Source organism: Amphibalanus amphitrite, unplaced genomic scaffold (assembly GCF_019059575.1).
Source record: "Amphibalanus amphitrite isolate SeventyFive unplaced genomic scaffold, NRLGWU_Aamphi_draft 000259F_arrow, whole genome shotgun sequence".
In the NCBI taxonomy this organism is placed as follows: Eukaryota; Metazoa; Arthropoda; class Thecostraca; order Balanomorpha; family Balanidae; genus Amphibalanus; species Amphibalanus amphitrite.
The window spans coordinates 743,498-765,980 of NW_024881754.1; the positions used below are offsets into that span (position 1 = coordinate 743,498).

The 22,483-nt window shown below is 53.4% G+C and overlaps 4 protein-coding genes across 10 annotated transcripts; 2 read left to right on the plus strand and 2 right to left on the minus strand.

Annotated features, from left to right (window-relative positions):
• Positions 1-1,366: 1,366 nt before the first annotated feature.
• LOC122386693 lies at positions 1,367-7,094 on the plus strand. 5 transcript variants are annotated; one of them, XM_043376136.1, is made up of 7 exons: positions 1,367-1,392; positions 2,195-2,286; positions 2,452-3,222; positions 4,682-4,783; positions 5,189-5,432; positions 5,858-6,057; positions 6,360-7,094. In XM_043376136.1, exons 2-7 carry the CDS (start codon positions 2,251-2,253, stop codon positions 6,903-6,905), a joined length of 1,899 nt encoding a protein of 632 aa, XP_043232071.1. In that variant the 5' UTR covers positions 1,367-1,392; positions 2,195-2,250; the 3' UTR covers positions 6,906-7,094. The 5 variants fall into 5 exon arrangements, with proteins under 5 accessions (XP_043232071.1, XP_043232066.1, XP_043232069.1 ...); XM_043376131.1 differs by having other exon boundaries at positions 1,370-1,429; XM_043376134.1 differs by having other exon boundaries at positions 1,384-1,443.
• Positions 7,095-7,153: 59 nt separating this feature from the next.
• On the minus strand, positions 7,154-8,981 carry LOC122386691 (uncharacterized protein KIAA1841 homolog). The gene is made up of 2 exons (XM_043376129.1): positions 7,672-8,981; positions 7,154-7,566 (listed from the first exon to the last, which is right to left on the minus strand). The coding sequence occupies exons 1-2, from the start codon at positions 8,846-8,848 to the stop codon at positions 7,322-7,324; spliced, it is 1,422 nt and encodes a 473-aa protein (XP_043232064.1). The 5' UTR covers positions 8,849-8,981; the 3' UTR covers positions 7,154-7,321.
• A 464-nt stretch (positions 8,982-9,445) lies between these two features.
• On the plus strand, positions 9,446-12,599 carry LOC122386675. Of its 3 annotated transcripts, none has more exons than XM_043376095.1 (3): positions 9,446-9,838; positions 10,131-11,518; positions 11,755-12,599. In XM_043376095.1, the coding sequence occupies exons 2-3, from the start codon at positions 10,139-10,141 to the stop codon at positions 12,205-12,207; spliced, it is 1,833 nt and encodes a 610-aa protein (XP_043232030.1). In that variant the 5' UTR covers positions 9,446-9,838; positions 10,131-10,138; the 3' UTR covers positions 12,208-12,599. The 3 variants fall into 3 exon arrangements, with proteins under 3 accessions (XP_043232030.1, XP_043232031.1, XP_043232032.1); XM_043376096.1 differs by having other exon boundaries at positions 9,830-9,857; XM_043376097.1 differs by lacking the exon at positions 9,446-9,838 and adding an exon at positions 9,849-10,002.
• A 4,294-nt stretch (positions 12,600-16,893) lies between these two features.
• Positions 16,894-21,979, minus strand: LOC122386692 (high affinity cGMP-specific 3',5'-cyclic phosphodiesterase 9A-like; the record flags this gene model as incomplete). Its single annotated transcript, XM_043376130.1, has 4 exons — positions 16,894-19,365; positions 19,756-19,916; positions 21,386-21,475; positions 21,716-21,979. Coding segments are annotated over 4 exons (567 nt in total), but the record flags the coding sequence as incomplete, so codon positions are not given.
• Between the last annotated feature and the right edge of the window lie 504 nt (positions 21,980-22,483).

Below are 22,483 nucleotides of genomic sequence, written 5' to 3' on the forward strand. Positions count from 1 at the left end.
CACAGACAAGAGACAACCGAATCACAACACCTACAATTACGTTATTATTATGGTATTGTTACAATTAACCCTGCTCTTTCGAGCGTGGATGCACGCTGAAATTGTCGCATAATTCCATGCAGCTTTCACCCTTCTGCAATACAAAGCTTGAATACAAAGTAGTCTTGCAATAGGTTTAGAACTTATGTGCAGATTGTCGATGCTGGTTGACTTGATGATTGGAATTGTGTTTATCTGTTTCATCTGTTTTGACTTAAATACATGGCCATGGACGATGGCCTACCTTGGGAAGTGTCTCTGATTTCAACAAAACATTTTTCATCAGGGTACGCTGCAGGGTACGTAGTACATACGTAGTGAAAATTTTGAGCATGTATGGGTGCGCATGTAGAGATGTAGACTGCGAATGAGACGGACTACGACGGTTTTTGAACCAATTAAATCTGATTGACAACATAATGTAGGACTAAAAACTGACTGTCAGAAGAATATTCACAGAATATTCACTTCACCCGGCACAACGAAAAGGGAAAGTCAGGGAACAGACTACAGAGGCAGGGTACATCTCGAAGATCAAATTGCAGGTGCCGATTGGTTATGGATCATCGTAGCTCAAGGTACTGTCTTGTGCTGCTTTATTGTTAACTGAAATTGCTTCCACCTTGTATTGAAAGAAGTCATTATGGAATATTTTAGAAAGGTTCTTGAAAGATGCTAAATACTTTGAATTAATATCTCTGCAGAATTATACACCCGTATCATTATTTACATGTCTATGTTTGTATATTATCTAGCATATAAGAAAATAGTGGCCTCAAGTTTCTAGGAAACATCTGATTTTGCTCTCTGAGCCACTGCAGAACCCTTAAAAGTTAGGAGCCGTCTTCATTATTTAATGTATAAAACCAAATAAATTATCACTGCTCAAAAGTGGAAGAAATGACAAATGAAAAAAAAGTTTTCCTACAGCGTTGCAATCCAGATTCTCAGATAGTGATGGGCATACTAGAAAGCAAGTAAAAGGTATTGTAAAAGTACTCCACAAGGTAAAAGTAAGGAACAAGAATATCCTTATACTGTTTCAGAATTTGGTAACAAGCATTTTGTATGTGTTTTAAATACCTGAACGAATCGATTCCAGAACCAGTCTTGATGATATTATATGGTTTTTGTATGCTGTTGGTGGTACTTGAATGACAAAAGTCAGTACATGTCCATCGCCTTTCGATATTTCCGTGCTGCTCGCTCCCATTTCATAGCTGCTCACGGTGTTTTCTGCTGACGTCATATGGTGCTGCTCCACTAGCGCCACCATACGGCGTCAGCTGGCGAATTATCCAGTTAATACCAGAGCCCAGCTGATCGAGAGCGCAGTTGTTTATTATGCGCAGGGTATATTGAGATTATGCGCGCCAACATTTGATTCTCGGCACGTGTTGCAAGGTTTTCCACCGAACAATTAAAAATATAGTACATATTATTGGTTAACGCACACAGCTTGTCACTTGGAACTTACAAAAAAATGCTATTTTTCTCAAGTTTTGTATTTTCATGGCATGGATCACTAAACTGAAGCCCACTGCCTGCTGGTGCGCAAGTTTGTGTTAAGCCATCACGAGGGCCACGCTATTTTATTATTTGCCAGCTGGGATGGATTCCATTAATCATTTGTAATAATTTTTTGGATTGTTTTGATACTTGGGTTGAATTGAGAACGTGACATGCACAGAAAATGTTATTTTTTTATTGTTAATTTGTTAATACTAGACAGCACTCTAGACTAGACACTCCCCGCGTTCGATGTCTAGGACGACGAAGATATTACGTTGTCCGGCCAATCACGTTCAAGGTCTGTGGGGGCTCGGCTGTGGTTATGGAATGTTATTGGACGGACGGTGTAGAATCTTCGTCGTCCGAGAGACATCGAACGCAGGGTCTGTCTTTTGAGCTACCTACCGGCTACCTACCTATGGTATTTGCAGGCATATTTGCATTTTGGCAGGATTCAAATTTTGATGCTTGGATGGCAAAGCATGATGTGCTTAGCCTTAATGTGAATCAGAACCATATTTTGTTCAACTCAACTCTGCTAAAACAACTGGTTCAGATTACAATGAACCATCACTGCTCCCACCAAAGGCAGACCATCTCTGTCCTTTTCTTTGTTTTCCTGATGATTGCATTTTGTTTCCAGATATTTGTAGTTCAATTGCACAGCATCTTGTCTGAGAAGAGCATCAATTCAAGAAAATGAACTTTGAAGATGAAGATTTTGATTTTGCTGAGGTTAGGTGTTTCTATTATTGACATTTGCAGACTGCAGTTGGTAAATGGTGTGATTATAGACAAAAAATATTTAAAGGGAGTTAAAGGGTTGCTTGTGTGAAAACAGATACTCCCCCTATTTTGTTCGCTGCTGTTTTGCCAATGCCTCTTTTGCTGACCTTGCAGGGTTTCCTGGACGAGGTCCTGCCTCCAAGTCGGATGCCATCTCACCCTCCTACCGGCAGCAGCAGCGAGCGGCGCGGCGGCTGGGCGGCTCCCGGCGCCGGCCGTCCGGACCGCCCTGACGACCCGGGACTGGGAGGCTTCAGCTGCACCCCTGACTCGGTCAGCGTCAGCCAGATGTTCGGGCTGCGGCCCGGCGCGGCGACCTTCCCCTCCTGGCCTGCTCCCGCCGCCGCCCCCGCCGCTGCCGCCCCCGCCGCGGCGCCGGCCTCGCCCGAGATGTCCACTGCAGATATGTTCGCCGACGACGATGATCTAATGGATGCGGACCTGCTAGACGCCTGTGAGGCGGCCGAGGCGGCTCCTGCGGCCGCCCACCTCCCGACCGTCGGCGCCGTCAGCTCTCAGTCACGTGATCTGCCCAGCGGCGCCGCCACTGGCCCACGTGACATGCTGGACGACATAGGGGAGGCACCACGTGACACGGAAGATAAGCGGAACGGTGCTAAAACGCCGCCGCGTGACCCACCAGCCAGTCGGTGTCCACTAGCTGACCTGAGATCAGGTGACTCACCGGTCGCTGGGTCGGCGTTCCCTGGAAACGGAGCACGTGACTCACCTCTGGCCGGCATGACGCTCCCTGACCGGGAGTCACGTGACATGCCGGCGGGTTCTCGCCGGTCGTCTGGCGTGCCACGCTCCGGTGGGCGGCGCTCGACGGGCTCGGCAGTGAAGAGACGCTTCCCCGGACCGGCCGGCATTCTACCCATGACGGTAGGTGTGACTGCGCTGGCGTCGACTCAATTGGCCGGCATATTCTATCCAGTACCCACCACAGTAGATTGTAGATTATAGCGTTAAAGTGGTTTCTTTGGTTAAAATATAGTTAACCCATTCCAATTGCTTTTTTCGCAGGGCAATTTCGCCCCCATTCTTGTTGGAGAATTGCATATGAAGATCGTAGCTTCTGCTTATCTGGCTTAGACTGATGTGAATTATCCGTGAAATTACAGCTCAGATCATATGTTTCCGGTGCGCCTATAAATTTTATCGTTTTATTTCTTGCGAAACGAATTCGCTCAAATGGCCAGCTCATATGTTATTGTCACATTTAGACACATTCTGTGGCTCCCTGGAAATGAAAGCAGATGATGTAAAAATAGTTTCTAGTGTTATCACAGCTCTGGAATTACATTTCAGATTAGCAACTGCTGCAGCTCTTTGGATCCGTGACAGTTACTGTTAAACGCAGTTCACACATGACCGTCAGTCTGTCGGTGTCGGGCCCGTCACCGTCGACCTGACGGCCTGCAGCCCGTCAAACGAAAGTTGAGATTTGGTAGCTCCCATTGGCTGCCATATACTGTGACAGAAATGGCGCACCATTTTCGAGATTGACGCAGATGGGGGAAGGGGATGGGGGAGGGGGTAGAGGCCGAGAGGTTAAAATATTATTTGAATTACAGAAATAAATTACCACGCATTTACATTTTTATGTCAAATAATGCTGCAACTTTATTTAAATGAAAGACAAATCGGTTCGTTGATTTAAATCAGGGATCGAATCTCAAGATATCGTGCCGTAATAAATACTTTCATCTCAACAAATGGATGGAAAATGGTATAAATGATCCTAAAAATGCATATAAGCTTCATGCTGCATGATAACGTTCCTTTTCCTCTTCCTCCAACACGCAGACATTCAAACCGACGGGCCCGTCACCGTCAAAAGTTGAACATTGCTGAACTTTCCAAAGCGACGGCCGTCAGGTCCGGCGCCGGCGCAGTCAGCTGTTGCCGGCCGTCGAACGCCGCCGGTTCACACATGCCCGTCGACCTGACGGCCGTCGCTCCGTCAGTTTCGGCCGTTTTGACGGTGTCGGGCCCGTCACCGGCAGACCTTACGGGCAAGTGTGAACTGCGTTTTAGTGAATGTAATTTCTCGTTCATGGCTTTGGTCACGGTTGCCGCGGTGGCAGCACCCGGCCTGCTCGCGAACAACGACTGACCTCTTGTGTCCGTTGTCTGTGACCTCTGTGAGCCATTATTGACCTGTTGTGTTGCTATAGGCCGAGTCCCTGGTGATTCCACTGTGGCACTGTAACTAACCTGTAATCGTTTCAGGGCTCCCTGCTGATCCCATGAGGTGCTATACCTGACCTGTAATCGTTACAGGGCTCCCTGCTGACCATAATACGGTGTCAGTATTGACCAGCTGTGGCGGTTGTTACAGGGCTCTCTGCTGACACTGGCGCACGAGGTCAGTCTCCAGGACGATGACCCGATCGCCGCTGGGGAGGACGATGACCCCACCCTGCATGACCCGGTCTCGGAGGTGAGCGGGTGCGAGGCCGTCTGTAGTCACTTTGGTGAACTCGTGAGAGACTGGCAGACTCGGACATTTTTGTATTGGTGTGTGGTTTAGCTTTAATTACGTATGCACTATGCAGTATGCATGTTATATTGCCCGTTGTTGAGGAAAACGTTGTGTACGAAGTTGCATGTGTCGTTCGCTATTCCACTGGTGGAAATAACACCAGCCACGATCAATAAGGTCCGACTTGAGCTTCTACCGTTAATGTGAAGTAAGGACGATAAGCCCAAATGCGTTCAATGATCAGCCTTTTGTTTCGCATTTTTAGTACGCTTTCCTGCATAACCTTTGTTATCCTACACTGCGGCGTCTTTACCCTATCTCACAACTCGCCGACGCTCACCGCTCTCCACGTCCTCCGCTCAGAGTCAGCTCTCGCAGCCGGAGGACACTGCCGCCTGGGAGGCCGGGCCGTGGCGCCGACTACTGGCCGAGCTGCGACTCTCGCCGGCCGACGCCGACGGCCTGCCGCGCCGCATTAACCTGGGCGCGGTGCGCCGCGCGGCGGCCGCTAACCAGCTGCGCAAGGTGCCCCTACTGGCGGCCGTGCTGCACAGCCTGGAGCCCACCTCGGACCTCAGCTACCAGGCCACCTTCCGCGACCCCACTGGTTAGTGTGTGTGTGTGGGGGGGGGGGGCGACTATTGGACCGGCCGGTTGAAGGGAGAACGTCGGTAGCTGGTGATTTGGATCGCCGGGGAGAATGCTTATTCAGGCAATTAGGGCATCCTTGTGAATCTATTTACAAACATCGAGAGCTGTTTGTATCGAGAAGCGTCTGTAGTTACTTGAACAGATCTAGAGAGGATGCTATCTTATGTGCATAGAAATGGAACACTCGGCAAGTGACAACATATTTTCAAAAATGGAACAGCTGCTCATCGTCATAGATCGCTGAATTCGACAAATGGTAACACTTCTGCATTTGGGGCGTGTTTTTCTGAGACCCTGCCCGTATTTGAAGATCACTGCTAGATCTTAGCATGCAGTCAGAAGTACGGGTGATGACTGTATCCGTCCTCGCCTACCCGGCAGGTCAAATGGAGGGAACCGTAGCCAAGGACGCGTTTGAGCACGGTGGCGCCGCGCTGCGGCCGGGCTGCGCACTACTGCTTCGTGACGTGGTCGTGTGGCGGGAGTCGGCGCGGCGGCTCTATCTGAGTGTGACCCGTCGCAGTCTGGTCTACCTCGCACCGGAGACGCCGGCCGGGGCCGAGCCCGCGCCCGTCGTCCGGGTAGGTGGTAGGGGAGGCAGGGGTGTCGGTACGGAATACGCAGTGGAATTATAGATTCAGGAGCCTGTGACATATGAGCTTTACTTTGAAACGGTTACCGTTTACTTTTGGCTGGTGAAAGTTGGATATGTTAATTAGATTATATTTCGTTTTCTGGTTTCTGATATAGATGCTTTTTGTTTATCAGCTGCTATCGGGCAGATTTCCTCAGCGATTTGTGTCTTGTTCCAATATGTGTACTCGTAAACCCATTCCCACCAAGTTGACGTGGTCGGTAACAGTCCTTCGCCCTCTGCCGTCAGTTGTCCGAGCTCAGTGAGGCCGAGCTGGCGTCCGCTCGGCTCGTGGAGGAGCCGCCAGAGGTGGCCGTACTCCAGGAGTCTCCTCCGCCGTCCCCGCCTCGGCCGCAGCTGTACCCGACCCCTCAGCTGTCCGGCGGCGGCAGCGGCGGCGGCCGCGGCTGGCGGGGCCGCGGTGGCCGCTCATGGCGCGGCAGAGGTGGCGGGGGTTCCTCCAGAGGCCGACCAGCGCCCTATTCCACCCCACAGCGAACCGGTGGTGGCAGTAGTGGAGGTGCAAACTCGGCGTCCCCCGCCCTGCGCTCAGCGCCGGCCGCCAGTCGACCTACCGCGACCTCTCCCCTGACCTCCGGGTCGGGACACCCACCCCGGGCGGCGGCGGCAGCCTCCCCCGCTCTCCGGCTGTTCTCCAGACCGGCCGCCCCCGCCCCCGCCCCCGCCGCGCCGCCGCCCCCAGCGGCCGCCAAACACAAACCGGATACCATTTCTGCGGCCGAGATCGACGCCATGTTTAATGATGACGATGATGTGCTGTTCGGGCAGCTCTGACCGCTAAAAGTGCATAGCTGAAGTGGTGCTGCCATATGAAATGGTTTGTTGAGCTGTGAAGCATGCCAAGTGTCGTGCTGTCTATGTGCATATTATCTCAGCTTGTCAGGTGCATTTGTTTTCTACATAGTCGATATTATGAAGCCTAGTTATCTTACATTTTTAATATATGGTCTTTGTTATTGATCAGTTTGTTTGTCAATCGTTTCTACCGTTAATTAGGTAATCTGCGAACAGGTTGTGCGTTATTGGTGTATTTAATCCGTACTGCGCATTGAGTGCAACGAGACAGGCGCCCATACCTATTATCTCGCTACAAGCGAGCTCATATTGAATGGTGCACCTGACTGGGTCGTGACTTTTCGAAGATCTCCCGACTCTAGCTACCTCTGACCTGCGGACAGGTACCCGCAGCACTATTTCCTCCTTCCTCTCCGGTGTCGGCCGTCGGACGCCGGCGGCTCTGCCGAGGCCCGCAGCTCGCGCTCTATCACCAGGAACGACCCGGCAGCGGCGAGTCCGCGCCGCGCGCGCCAGCCGGCCTGCCTGCCGCTGAGCTGGTCGGCCAGCCGCCGCAGCTCGCCGGTCTCACGGTGTCGCTGGGCGTCCTGGTTGTGACGAGTCGAGGCGGCCGGGGTCCAGACGGCGGGCGGCGGCGGCGGCGCTGGCTCTGGCCGCTCGCCGCCGCGCCGCCGCCACAGCTGGGCGGTTCGCGGCCGCGCCGCCCCCGCCCCCGCCCCGGCCGCCGGTTCCGGCGGAGGAGCACCCTCTTCCTCGTCATCTGAAGCGGTGAAGTCGGCCGAGTCCAGCGATATGGAGCGCTGTGGTGTAGCTGCGGCGGCAGCCTCGCCCTCCCTGGGCCGCAGCGTGGCAGGCAGCAGGCCGCAGTCGCCACCGCCGCTGACCCCAGACGGCACCAGTTGCAGCTCAGTCTGAGCGCGCAGCGGGGCGGCGTCTCCTCCTCCCTCCACCGCCCCCTCAGCCCCGGCAGCCGGCGGCGGTTCGACAGCCAGCGAGCGGTGCTCCAGCAGATCCTCATACACACCATCATCAGCTCGCAGCGCGGCGTCCGGCGCCGGCTGCACCAGGTGGTCGCGGAGGAGGCACCCAGCACTCCCGCGCAGCCGGAGTGGGTCGAACTGGACGGCCGTACCCCCGCAGCACGGGTGGTGGCCGAGAGGGGTGGACGCCGACCGGCCGAGCGTGCCGTAACGCGCCGGCTCCGGGTGGAACCGACAGCCGGCCAGGTAGGCGGCGGCGAACGGCGCCTCACAGCGGGCGCACCAGAGGAAGTTCACGGCCGCCCACAGACGCCAGTAGACGAGCCGCCAGGAGCGCAGCTGGCGCCGCAGTTGGGCCACGTGGGCGCCCAGCTGCCAGTCGGTATCGCGGCGGTGCCGGTATGCCACGCGGCCGTCGGCGCAGACGGCTAGGTTACGCGCTGCGCAGGGTATGTAAGCTGCTACCTCTGGTAGAAGAAGTCGGCCGCAGTCGGCACAGCGGAACAGCTGCGCTGCGGTGCGCTGGTGGGCTCCGGCGGGCCGCGGTCGTGCGCCGCACAGCCTCGCGGTCAGCTGGCAGTAGAGCCGGCTGCGCAGCCGCTCGTGCTCGGACAGCGCCTCGACGCTGCGGTGGTCGAACAGGGCGGCCAGACGTGCCATCAGCCGGTCACTCAGGCAGGCCACGCCCGGCCGACCGGCCACCGCCGACAGGTCAGCTCCGATGAACGCCACACACTCGTCCACGAGTGGCTCCATGCGCAGAAAGTCGGCCGAGCTGAGCACGGACACCACCACGTCGGCGGAGAGCTCCGGCGGCGCGGCGTCCGCCGAGCGGCTCTCCAGCCAGCGCATTAGCCAGCCGAACACCGCCAGCTCGCAGTGGATGGTGATGTCGACGTTCTCCAGTTGTTGACCACGCACCACGTCACGGAAGTACGGCATGTGCTCCAGCAGCGCCTGCTTGGCGCAGCTGAACTCCTGGCAGCGCCGCTGCGCGTCGTCCTGCACCTGGATGGTGATGATGACGTCCTGCTCGGCCAGGCTGAACTCCCGGCGCTGATCGCGGTCACGGTCCCGCCGCCGGCCGCGGCCCGGACCCCGCTCCCGCGGCCGGCCGGCGGCCGGCGCCGGAGCGGGCGACGGACGCGAGCCGAGCACCTCCGTCAGGTGGGGCAGCAGGCCGTCCAGCAGGCCCGTTTCGACCAGCTCCTGGACCTGACCCACGTCCACGTCCTCACAGCCGTCCGGCAGCGGCGGCGGCGGCTCGTCGTCCAGGTGCAGCCACCGCTTCAGCCGGTAGGAGGTGAGCAGCAGCTGCAGCGCCGCGAACGGGTACGGCTCCTCCATACCTCACAGTCGCGTCTGGAAACACCGCAAGGAGTGCGAATTGTTTCAGCAGATGTAAGCCGAGATCGAGATGTTCGAAAAAGTTCACGTAGGCATTTGCGGATTTTTCATTGTATTGTCGACTTCCTGATTCGGATGGCGAGGGAAATAACGCCATCCGGAAAAAAAAAATACGAAGCCTCTTTGAAAGTCGAACTGCGAACATCAACAAGCCTTTCAAAAACTTTACAGTTCATGCCTGGCGTCTGGCGACCGACTACTCTAATTACTTACCGAGGCTTGTCTTCTTAATCCCCCTTTCCAGTGAAGCCAACAGTACTGATATTTGATAACGTTTCTAGGGTCTGGGATGAGGTTTTGGTGGTGGGTGTTTCCAGGGTATATAGAAGGTGTTTCGCTCATCGATCCAGCACCGTCGGCTTGGCGACGGCGGAATAGGGGGAGCTGAAGGGATTTAGGGATTTGGTAGCAATTAGTGCAATGCTTCCATATTTGCGCTTCTTGGCGCTCTAGCGACATATTTTGCTCGCAGGTGGAGCACGCGCAGTGCGCACGTGCGTCGTCTGTGAAGATTGCAGGGCAAAGGTACGTTTTTAAAAAGAAGGTTACTGTTATTAATAATCTCTCTCAAGCTTATATACGGCCTTGCTCTCAAATTATTTTGTTGCTCAGCTTCATTTCATTTTACCCCGCAGAACGCATGATTTGTAACTAGGTTCATTGACATGAGTTGAAGAGGCTATTGGTAGGTAGGTAGTCAATTTTGTTAAAATGAGTGGTTTTGTCAAAATCATTGTGTAAATGTAATATGGTAAAAAGTTGCATTTTTCATTTTTGTGTCCGACAATAATTTATGTGAACTGTTCTTTCATTTCAGCTTGAGCAATGACTCGGTTTGCTCGGTACTCAACGAAAGGCATCAAGAAGCCTCCATTAGATGCTACGCCATGGTCAGAAATGGCACCTCCATCAGCTGAGAAACACTCGGCTGCAGCTGCTGGTGCCAATTCAAATGCCTCTGTTGTCAAAAAACCTGTGGCAACTCTGAAAGGTAGTGGCAAGAAAGCCAAGGGAAAGTTGTCAGCTCAGCTAGATCACTTCAGGACAGCATCCACTGGCAAGAAAAAGGGGAAAAAGATAGATGCAAAGCGTCTGAGTCTGCCACAAGAATTCTCGGATGATGTTGACTATTCCAGCAAATCTGATGCAGATGACTCAATGGAAGCTGAGTCACCCAAAGTGAACATGGAAAATTATCAAAATAAGGAAGTGAAAGAACAGAAATCTCAGGGTGCAAAAAAGAAAAAGAAGAAGCATTTGAACATGATTGCTGCCACATCAGTTGATTTGGAAGGAGATAGTGAAGGAAAAGTTCCTGATGTCAATCTGCAAGGGGAAGATGATGTTAAGTCGCCAACTAAAGGAAAGAAAAGGAAAAATCAAGATGCCAACATGCACAAAGAGAAGAAGAAACATGTCATAAAAGATGGTGACATGGTGAAGCCTCCTATCATGAAAGATGAACAAAATGGAGATGATTTCTCAGCAGAAGAGACATCGGATGCACAGCCGATGTCTAAAAACATCGGTAATTTACCTGTGAAAAACAAGAACAAGAAGCCACAGAAGCAGAAGTGGCAGCAGAAGCTGCCGGCGGCGGCCTCCGGTCCCCCTCTGCTGGCCGAGGGTCCACTGATGACCCAGTTCGAGGGCTACTGGGTGCGCCGGCGTGCCGTGCCGCGTCTGGAGCGGATACGCGCCGAGCTGGCAGCCTCCATCTCCGACCCGCAGACGCTCAAACGCGAGATGAAGAAACGCAAACGTGCCGAGCACCGACTGCTGCTCTCGCAGCTGGCGGCCCGTGGTGCCCGAAAGCCCACCTCCGCCGCCGCTCGGCTCCAAGACGACGCGGCCGAAAACGACGACGAGGATGGCGGAGACCATGCTGATGTTGCCCAGGGGTCTGACGCTGAGGAAGACAAGGACGACGCGAGTGACGGCGAGGCGGACACGCCTGGTGAGGAGCGCTCTCCGCCGGCGAAGCGCCGAACAGTGGCGGACGTGCGAAACCCCGGCGGCGGCGCACCGCGGGAGGAGCGGATGGTGAAGTTTGACGGCGTCTGGATGACGGCGGACGCCGTGGGCCGGCTCAAGGAGCTGCGCCGCCAGCTGAAGCTGCAGCGCGTCTCCGAGATGGTCCTCAAGCAGACGATGAAGACGGCCCGCCGACGCGAGGAGATGAAACGCAAACGAGACGCTAAGCGGGTGAGTGGACATGAGGCATATAGCCCTGGGTGGGACTTTTTACTAAAAGATAAGTGTGGATAGGTATAGTTCAGGTGCCATCCCGGGAAGTACATAAGTGGAGTTATTTACTGTTCAGTGCGTTGCGTGTTACTCGCGTCTGTGCGTTCTTCGATCAATTGTGTTCGGTATATGGCGCCTATTCGGTATCTCCCCCTCCCCACTCACCGTCATCTGACTCTCCCCTCCTCCGGCAGGTGTGTCTGGGCTGCCGTCAGCCGGGCCACCTCATCGGCGACTGTCCGAACCGCGCTCCGGGCCTGAAGGCTCCGGTGACGGGCCTCTGTTTCCGCTGTGGCTCTACCGAGCACCGTCTGTCAGAGTGTCGGCGGCCTTCCGACGGCGGCAAACTGCCCTACGCCGTCTGCTTCGTCTGCGGCCAGACTGGCCACCTGTCGCGCGACTGCGCACTCAACCCCAACGGCGTCTACCCGAAGGGCGGCTCGTGCAAGGTGTGCCAGCGCCGCGACCACCTGGCCGATGACTGCCCGGAGCGCCGAGAGGAGGAGGCGGCGGCCACCGCGCCGCGACTGGCGACCATCGGCGACGGGCCACTGGAGGAAGACTACAAGCACGACTTTAGGGAGACGCAGACGATGGCTGTCTCCGCCGCGCCCGCCACCAGAACGCCCAGGAAGGTGAAGTTCTAAGGAGGAGAGTGAATTCGGGAAGGTGTGCTGAAGATGAGGAGGGAGAGAGGGAGGGCCTGCGGGATTGTTAGAAAGATGGCGCCACGGTTATGAGTTGTGGGAGGTCGGCGTGACATAAGATGAGTTGTTTGAGAGTGGCGTATTATTGTTTTGATATGCGGACACGTCTCGGAGAGAGAAACTGTTAGCCGTGCTCGCCAAATTTGGAATTATTTGTTTGAATGGGCTTTGAAGGGGTTATTCGATAGGTATCTTGGTATCCCACACCAATGTGTCTCGGACACTGCTGACGGTTTTTCAGTAATTTCTCGGTTGGGGAGGGTCGTGAACTTGAATAACGTTCAGCTTGTGCTTTCGACGCTCATTTTCAATACAATGGAACTTAAGCTTCGGAGAGTATGTTTTGTCGCTCAAAGTTTTTGGACTTGAAAGAATTGTCAGCGACTTTGATAAGTTTTCCAAACTTTTGAGCCAAGCAAATAAGCAATTGTGCCTTCAAATGGCAGGTAAAGCTGAGCTTGCAACAGCCCCGTTTAATACGCGGCGTGGTTAGGCTAGGCTAAGTTTGGTGAGATCATAGATGACTTATGACTGAATGATAATTTTTAGTTTGGAAAGGCATTTTGTATATGATTTGCATTTGTTATGCTGACGGTTTTTGGGACACCTTCTCTTCGGATCTTATGTAGACGAACTTTGAACACCTTTATAAACAAGTTACTCTCCATCATAACGCCTGGCATCCTGTAAAAGGACTAGGCAAAGGCAACGGTTTCTGAACGGATGACAGGCGAATAGATTCGAAATTGACAGAAACTGTGAACGTGAAGCTGGGGATATTTAGGGCAGGTTAGCCTGACACTGCGGGGTGTGAATTGAATAAATGATAGAAAATATATAACAGGGCTAATGGAATACAACTTTGCACGGGGTGTAAAAGATCTATACCTACAAGTGGGAAACGGGCTTAAATGGAACAAGGCAAGCGGAAACGAGGGTGGACGTAAAATGACCAAAAATAGAAATCTAAATCAGACGGCGTAGGGCATTTGGGACCGGGTCGTTTGATCTACGTGCATATGGGCGATATCAAAGTCCCACGATCCTGGGAGAGTGAGTCACGGCAGGCTATTGCGCAGTCCGCCTCCGCCGCTGTGGGGAGGGGGGGGGGGGTTGATCTGGCCGCCGTCACGCCGCCGCCGACGGCCGTCGTCAGCGATCGGCGATCGGTCGTTTGGGCTGTTTGGATCAGCGTCGATTTAGCTCGGTTTCCCGGAGCGGTGGCCGTGCTGATTGTTCCAGTGACAGACAGTTTACCGCGGGCCGTGCAGTGTTTGCCTGATGGTTTACCTCTCTGATGAGTTCCAGCAGCGCAGTGCCGCTGCAGGCTCCCACCCGCCGCCGACGTCCGCACGCCCACACTCGCCCGACTCGTCTCGCCTACACAGACTACACTTCGGCAGGCAGTTACACCTACTGACGTCTTACTCCCACAGTCCCATACCCGCCCGACTCTCCTTACACAAACAGTCCGACAGGCATTACACCTACCGACGTCTTACGTCTTCATCCGCTGGTGAAGACATAAAACGTCGTCTGACGTCTCCAGTCCACATCCGCCTGACTCCTGACTGACCACCGCCCGGATCCTGGCTGACGCACGCACATCTACACACACCAGTCATTTGGCTTCCATACCTACATATTACCTAGTCTTACACCCACGTGTCTCCTGACGCCCGCACTCTCACACCTACACCCGTCAGGCACCTTAGCTCCCCGGCGGTCTACCGGATGCACCCCACTGTCGGGCTAGGTCGGCCTAAGCCCCGGCAGGACGACAATCGGTCTGTTTGCGAGTCGGCTGTAAAGTCGAGCTGAGCAAACACCTCGGACGACAGGTGGGGCGGCGCCGACGCGGCGGAGCACCGTGGCAAAATGTCGCCGCCGGCTCGAGAACGGGCGGAGCAGGAGGCAGCGCGAATTGCGGTGTTGTTTGAGGGGATCTGAGTGGATTAGGTACGGGTAAACGCAGTGGCGGCGGAATACCTTCAATAGGGGGGGGGGGGGCACTGCCGACTTTTGGTCCCATTCTTTTCATGCAACGCCCATAGGGCTATTGTAAAAATGCCAAAATCAAAGGGGGGCATGGTGCCCCGGTGCCTCCCCCCCCGTTCCGCCGCCTATAAGTAAACGCAGCGGACAAGCCACACTGCTACTGGCAGCCAGTCATACAATGGGCTCCGTCTGAGTAAAAGAGCATTCGCATTAATGGTTTGTCAGTGGTTTCTTTGCAGGTCGAAACAGCAAAACAACTTATGTAACATGCTTTCTTGTGTTACCATTGCGAGCATTGTTTTGTTTCTTATTTGCCTTAATCGAGCAATTGTAAAACTCATTCTTTTCATCATTTTCTGCGAATGTGGGCACGGCCGTTTTCTCATCACTAGCACATGCATCTTCTCGAAACTAGGTGACCCCAGCGTGGAACGCCTGCAGATATGCTGCACCGGCAGCGCTCAGCTGTTGTGCGGTGCAGTATGATTCCAGGCGTTCACCACTTGTGCCATCTATCGGTAAATAGATAAGCTGACCTACCGAGAACTGTCCCAAACTCTGTGTTCAACATTACCTGCATGATCACGTGAGCGATTCGTGAAGTGCAGAAAATATATTTCGGTATCTAACTAGTAACCGGTCAGTGATCTCTGTGAGACATAAAATCGTATGTTTGTGCGATGTGCATTGTGCATAGGTACCTTTATGAGCATAAAGAGCCGGTCCATTAGGCATTTAACGTCGGAAACAAAGCTTCGATTTTATGGCAGTCTTTCATTTAGCGAACAATACATCGGTGTTAGTACCTACCTGTAATGGAATATCTTATTTTTATCTCATGTTTTATTTATGATTCAGTTCAGCTCTTATTTCGTTTTCGAAGGGAAGACATCATTTCCATTCGTTTCTTTCTGTGATAGGTACCTACGGTACCTACATATGTGTGGTTTCCGAAACCCTTCACAAGTTTTTTATCCTTCTCATTTCTCATGAATCAGACGCGAAAGCCGTCTCACTAATAGCCTCGTGTTTGATATACGCGGACCACTATGACGTTCAGAATTAGATCTCATATTGAGTTACAGTGAATGTAATGACGGCGACCGCTCAGAGTATACAGCATACACATCACGTGATGACCAAACCAGAGAGGACGCAGATGCGTCGCCTGTCTATAAGTAACATAATACTAATGATAGACGGCACCAGACTCAGACCTTAATTCAATTCATTCTATAATAGTTATATTTACTTAATACGACTGCTGGAAGAAGGCTAGCGCGAAAGATTACAGCCTAAGAGAAGGATACAATATGGTTTCGTATTTCCCTGTATCTTAACCGTTTTTGTCACATGATATCGGAATATGTACCTTCTCTTAGAACATCGGCTACGGGAAAGATCTGTAAGTAGCTCGGCACCTAAAACCTAAATTCGTGGCAGAATGACAGAAAAACGGAGTTGTCTAGGCTTTTTAACTGAGTTCCCTCGCGGAGAACGGCATTTTCGCCGACAAATCAAGGCGTTTTGTTCATTCGTGCTTAGGAAGAATAAGTGTAAAGTATATTACAGACAATACATTGTCTACTCTAATTTCCACACATTTTCAAGTTTCAGAATAGTTCTGCCTGTCGAAGATAATAAATAGGACAGCTTTCCTTAGCTTTGTATAGCTGATAATACCTACAACCTATAATAGCTTATGGCTTATTATACAACTTATTGTGACTTTGCTTCGGGCTCCGTTGAAATACGCGAATTTCATACACACACACACACACACCCACACACAAAATTTGGCTCTCAATAAATGCCGAAAGACGTCTGTAACTCCACAGGCTTAGCCGTACTATCATATGCCGGTCCCGTAGCTCAGTGGGTAGAGCGTTGGACTCCGCGTGGTGAGAGCACGCGTTCCCGGTTATAACAGTCCGGGTTCGTAGCGCGACGGGCGCTTGACGTTTATGGGCCTCCTGACAGGTATGGTTGCGGTTGGTGGCAGGCCGCAGCCAGGCGAAGTCAGTGAGGGGACCGGCCGTGCGCGGCTATGTGCGCACGTTAAACTTTGGACTCCAAATTCAGCCATAGAACAGGGTGGTGTTTCACCGGTGATAGCAACACGCTGCTATTCTGCTGACGTCACACTTGTGGTAGTGTTGGAGCAATGGGCTTGTTGACGTCTCCATGGAAACCCAATTTGACACGAATAGCAGCGTGCTGCTATCACCGGTGAAACACCACCCTGGAATTGCGCGATCGGAGGGTAGAGGGCAGGGTCACCGTAACAAGCTTCGCTTAGCGGGCCGGGGACTCTGACATTGTGAATCCTTCCATTCAAAAGGTTCGGAGTAAATTTATAAAAAAAAAACATAGGTATATGTCCCTGCATCTCCACAAGTATAAAAGTGCTGTGTCGCGAACGGCATTCCTAACATAAAAGGATAGAAGCGGGCAAATTAAATCATTTAGCGAGGCTCAAGTTCTTAATAGTTACCTGAAAGGATTACGGATCCCACTCGAGCAGGCGTTATCGAAGTTTGATGCCTCATTGAGCCGATCTACTCCTCTGAGTCGATTACAACCCGTCGTCGTTGCCTCCGCCACATCACACACACACACACGGACCCAATGCGGACCAGAGTTACAAACAACTGTATCAACTATCAACATCAATGCGAAGCGTAGCTTTTGATCAACCATTGTCAGTATCAAACGGCGGCAGCAATACCCGAGTGAAGCGCGACGTCCGGGCTTTGTCTGTCGAGCGCGGCGACGTCGCACATTCAGCTAATACTGGAAGTCTCGCCCACCGCGACCGGTGAACACAACATTGGCACATGAACCAGCGAGAGCGCCTGCACACACTCACTCACGCACACAGACGGAATATAACGCTCTCGCGCTGGCCCGCGGGCGGGTGTCAGGCGCTGCGCGAGTTCCGCCCCGAGTACCGTAGCCCGTGACTATGTCTCATTGGTAAGTCGCAACTGAACCTGTCAGCCGACCGCTCCCCTCGCACGAGAACCACGCCGGACCTAACAGCGAGCTCGCCGCGGCGCCAGGACAGCCGCCGAGCTGTGCCCGAGCGCCGCCCGAATAACATCACTGAACGGGACACAGGTCACCCGGGCACACACACCACAGTACTGCACTGCAGAGGCGAAACAAACAGACGAATCAACGAAAACAGGGCGTACAAAACCAGCGCCGGTAGCCGTGCCATACACACGCCCCTTCCTCGGAACTATCGCACAGCGCACAAACTGTGACTGGGGCCGCCCAGCAGCCGTCGATATTCTCGATATACAACTCTCAGACACATGCACCATACTGCTCTTTAACAGCATAGCCTATGGTATGATAACACATCGGTAACTGTGCACTTCGCTGCACAAAGCGCACAGCTCCCCTGCGAAAATGGCTACCGCAAGGTCATTCGTTTCTTTAACAGATACAGCTGACTTACCTGACACAATATCAACAATCCTACTTGTCCCATCTCGCTCTGCTCTTAAGAGCTCTTCCTTTCACCACAGCTCAACACATGACATATATGACCTGATATGAATATTATATGTATAGGGACATGTAGGCTATTTAGGTCTGAGGGATAGGAGCTATAGTGTTTGACTTTTGTTGTGCCGATAAGATAGTGTCGCATGTTATGTCAGACATGGTCAGACTTGTTACCAGAAGACAGAGAACAACTGAGCATTGCATAGGCCGCATATGAACCACGACAACGTAAATCGAAAGGGTTTTAAAAATAAATTATAATAAATAAGCACAAGCCTGCCACTTCGGCAGCTTATTTTGGGCATCGTCTCACCAAATACTACGATGCACCGGGCATTGCAAAATTTGTGGTATGATAGTCATTCAACTTTTGTCAGGTCTACGCTTGAAATCTCTTTTAAGTAGCACTGAAACTTCACATTGACCAACTAACAGTAAAAAGGACGTTGGTCCACAATCTATGGAATGACACACATCTACATAGTGATATGCACGGGCCTCTATGCTGCCGAAGCGGCATCACACGCACCGAAACATTTGAGAGAGAGAAAAAAAAAATACTGGGGCATTGGCGACAGGAGTGGCAGCCGCAAGTCGGTCCTGTTCCCGAGCGGAGCATCGCTCGTTTATAATCTGACCCGGACGAAACACTGAGAACCAGCCAACCCCAGTCTCACTGAGACTCGACACCTCCCGGCTGTCTGCCGCGCGATACCCCTCCGGTCGGCCCCGCCCCACGGCCCAGCGAGATTTGGCATTAGACGAGACGGCAAACACCAACACAACAGCGAGCGACGCCGACAGTGCCGGGAGCAGCGCCGACCGAACGTAACTGGGCCGTCCCTACCTCAGCAGCGCCGCAGCGCACGTCTCGGGACCACCCGACACCTGGGTACCTCGCACTGGCCTCGCACCACCCGCTGCCCCGCTGGGACTCTCCGCCGCCTTCACAGAAGCGCACACCGCTCGAGCCAGCGCCGGTCGCGACCCGCGCGCCCGCCGCCAGCACCGCGTCTAACTGGAGCCGTCGCGCGCGCCGGCCGATTGTTCGCGCTTCTTCAGCACCAGCGAGCGCAGGTAGCCGGGTTTTGGCGCGCGCACGGGCGAGGCGCGCGCCCCGGACCGTCCGTTGGTGATGAGTCGCGCGTCGTGCGGGCTGGAGGCGGGCCGGCGCCGGTCGGCCGTCATCAGCCGACCACGGCGCCGGCGTGCGCTCCGGGCCCGACCAGGAGGGCCGCTTCTCCTCCGTCCGCGACAGCATCCAGCGGAAGTAGCGCGAGATGCGCAGACTGCCCTCGCCGGAGCCGGAGCTGGGCAGCGAGACGGACGTCGGAGGGTCCTCGCTCACCCGGCGGCACACCGAGTCGTTCCGGGTGGCGATCTTGAATTTGGCGAGCGCTCGCTGACCTCCGCCTCGTTGAGGGTGTCCTCAGATGTCTCCGCGTCCTCAGGGACGGGCTCGATGGGTGCGTCGGTGAGGCCGCTCAGTACACTCGTCTCCAGGCTGGTCCGGGCCGAGCGGGGCAGCTCATTCAGCCGGGAGTAGTGCTCCAGAGCCTCGCGGGCGGGGTGCAGCACCAGACCCTGCGCAGGAGCAGAGGGACGGGACGTCAGGAGCAGGCAAAGGAGCGACCACTGCAGGGCGCAGGTATCGGCTAAATTGAAAATAGCTTCCCAACTATGGTCCATGCAGAGGGCTTTACCGTCTACAAATAGTGTTTCAGTAGCGAAGAGACAAGTTCGCTGCATTCATAGGACTCAATTGCAGTTCATGACACCACAGAGCACAGTGTCCCTATCAATTACTCATGTTATGTAACAGTACATGGCGGGCGATGCAATTATTTCCAGCAATGTGACAAAAATGGCGGCATGCTTTGCATCAAGCCATTTCTATTCCCCATTCATATACCGTGTAAGATATTGGCTTCCCCGGCACCTGAGGTGCGGCTCGACCGTCTGTCCTTCACTCACCTCCAGCTCCTTGAGCAGCTCGGCAGCGGCCGTAGAAGCGGCATCAGCACGAACGAGATGAAGTTGCACTGGGAGGCGGCCTTGTTGACCTTCTCGCGGTCCATGAACGGTGTCACGGGCAGACCCTCGGCCTTTTCACGGTCGCTCTGGTTGTAAAACTCCTGCCGAGGCACAGCGGGTGAATCGTCAGCATAGGGATTACTCCTTCTTACAGAGAAAGCAAGCTTGTCAAGCAGGGACATACGCCGCCGGAGCAGCTTGACTGAAGCTAAGATGTGATATCCAACAAACAGTTTTTATAACAAGTTAAGACGTCTACTGGCAACATAACGTTAAAACGGGTAACAGTGGGTATGCAGTAACGTCTACGAGTAAGTTACTGTATACCTACTAAGCGCACAAGCGTGACATAGTATTTCTCTATTCCCTGCGACTTATGCCTATACTTATCTGCTTTAAAGCTTTTAGCAGGTATTACCAGTATAACGCCTTTTGGGGCGACTAACGGAGCGAGCGAGAGGGTGGGCCTTGCACGTACGAAATTGCGAGGGTGTACCTCCAACTGACTTGTGCACGGCACCCTACTAACCGGTCTCTAGCGATGTGCCAAATTTGGGCACAATCGGCCCAGCCGTTCTCGAGATCTGGAAGCGGCCTGCACGTGCGCACGTGCAAAATGGGTCCCAACTGACTTGTGCACGGCATCCTATCCTACTAACCGGTCCCTAACTGTGTACCAAATTTGAGCGCAATCGGTCGAGCCGTTCTCGAGATCTGGAAACGCCCCAGCACGTGCGCACGTGCAGCGGCACCCCAACTCTGGCACATGGATATGCAGTGCCTAGTGGGTGCCTACCTACATGCCAACTTTCAGCGCAATCGGCCAAGTAGTTACCGAGATATTGCAACAATTATAAAACTGACACCTCTTCGTTTTGCACGTGGCACGTGCATAAGGGGTCACCCACATGCATCAGGAATAGTCCAATACTTGGTAGAAGGAATGAAGCTACCCTACAAAAATTACCGCATGTAAATCGGTCAAGTGGTTGCTGAGATATAAGCCTCGCAAAAGCGTGACCACGGCCGGCCGGCAGGCCGGCCGGCCGCTCATACTCAGAAATTTCGCCGGCCACACATACTCAGAAATTTCCGTTTAAGGAAAGACTCCGCTCGCTTCGCTCGCTCCGTAATGAACACAGAACGTCATCCGGTACAGAATTAACAATTTACATAACATTTAATTATAGCATAAGACAATGCAAGACGGCAAATGCGTACAGGGAAGACGTCCTATAAACTTTATTACGATAAAAAATGTATTTTTAATGGTATTACAAGGAGCTTGTGGTGCCACATCAAGACTCAGGTGCAGCAGATCAGCTCGAGTCTGTTGTTGCAGGTATGCTGAACCGTATGGCTGTGCGTGTGTACCGTGCAGTCGTCCACGTTTTAACCAGCTGCAACGACATACGAGGCAATTACTCGTATATGGCAATTACATGTATGTCTACATACGTCTACATACGTCTAACCGTACACTGTACAGTGCAGTGTCAGTGTTGTCGCTCGTCTGCTTGTGTTTGTTTGAGTGCTCGTCTCTACTAACTGTTTATCGAGTTATACCGACCTGTAGGAGACAGTCGATCCAGGGATCGGCCACCGGTACCGGGCGAGCCTCGTTTGATATGTCGGCTATCTTGATCAGGATCATTGACAGCTGCCGAAGTGAATAAGGGCGTCATACACGGGCTTTATCTTCTACCTTCCATCGCCACCCAGTGAGGCAGGAGGCGGCATCCGATTGAAGTCGATTAACAGACACAGCTCAAATGTGCAGGGTACGCATACACCCTCGCCACCCTGAAGAATTGGACACAAGCCCCACTCCTTGTTACACCGTTCATGCTCTATGTACCCTTCCCATCCCTATCTACTGCCCGCCGCTGCTCCTCCTCACCAGGTTCACGTGGATCGGCTCGGAGAAGTCGAACTCGTCGACGATCTCGCGGAACTGGCCGATGATCTCGTTGTGTCTGGCCATGTCGGTGGCCAGGATGCAGCGAATGATACCCTCGCGCGCGCGCCGCTGCTCGGCGGGGCTCAGGCGGGCCAGTATGTTGGCGGCCGGCTCCTGGAGGATGGTGAACGCCACAGAACAGTGGTGGTTCTCCAGAGGCGATACGTCGTTGTAGCGCAGCGCCAGGTCGGTGCCGGCGTTAATCTGGCGATAGGAGCGACAGACGACTGTGTCAGGGACGGGGCGAGACATGGCGGGCTCTTCACAGCGGGGCGAGGGGAATTAATAGGTATCCCGTATCATTGACATCAAGCTGTGCCTAATGCAGGCAACATCCGTTGACCGTTACTTTGTAGTTGGTATTCGGCGGCGCTTATTAATGCAACCTGCAATGAACACAGCCCACAGGCTGCAAGTCGCGCGGGGCAGGCTGTCTCCATATGCTTATCTTTTCGACGATAGATGGCGGCAGTAGTGTGCGCCTGAAGTTATGCTGCACCGCATGACAGAGGCGCGCGGTGACTGGGCCCAATAACTGAGAGAATATAATAGAGTTTGGCCGTTATGTCGATTAATACGTTGGCTTGCTGCCTATTAACACAAATTATGACATAAACATCATCCACTATTTGCCGAGATATCGGTCAACAGCGCACGATCGCCCAACCATTGATCTTTGTCAAGCGCCCTTTGCTGCTGCTTTTGGAA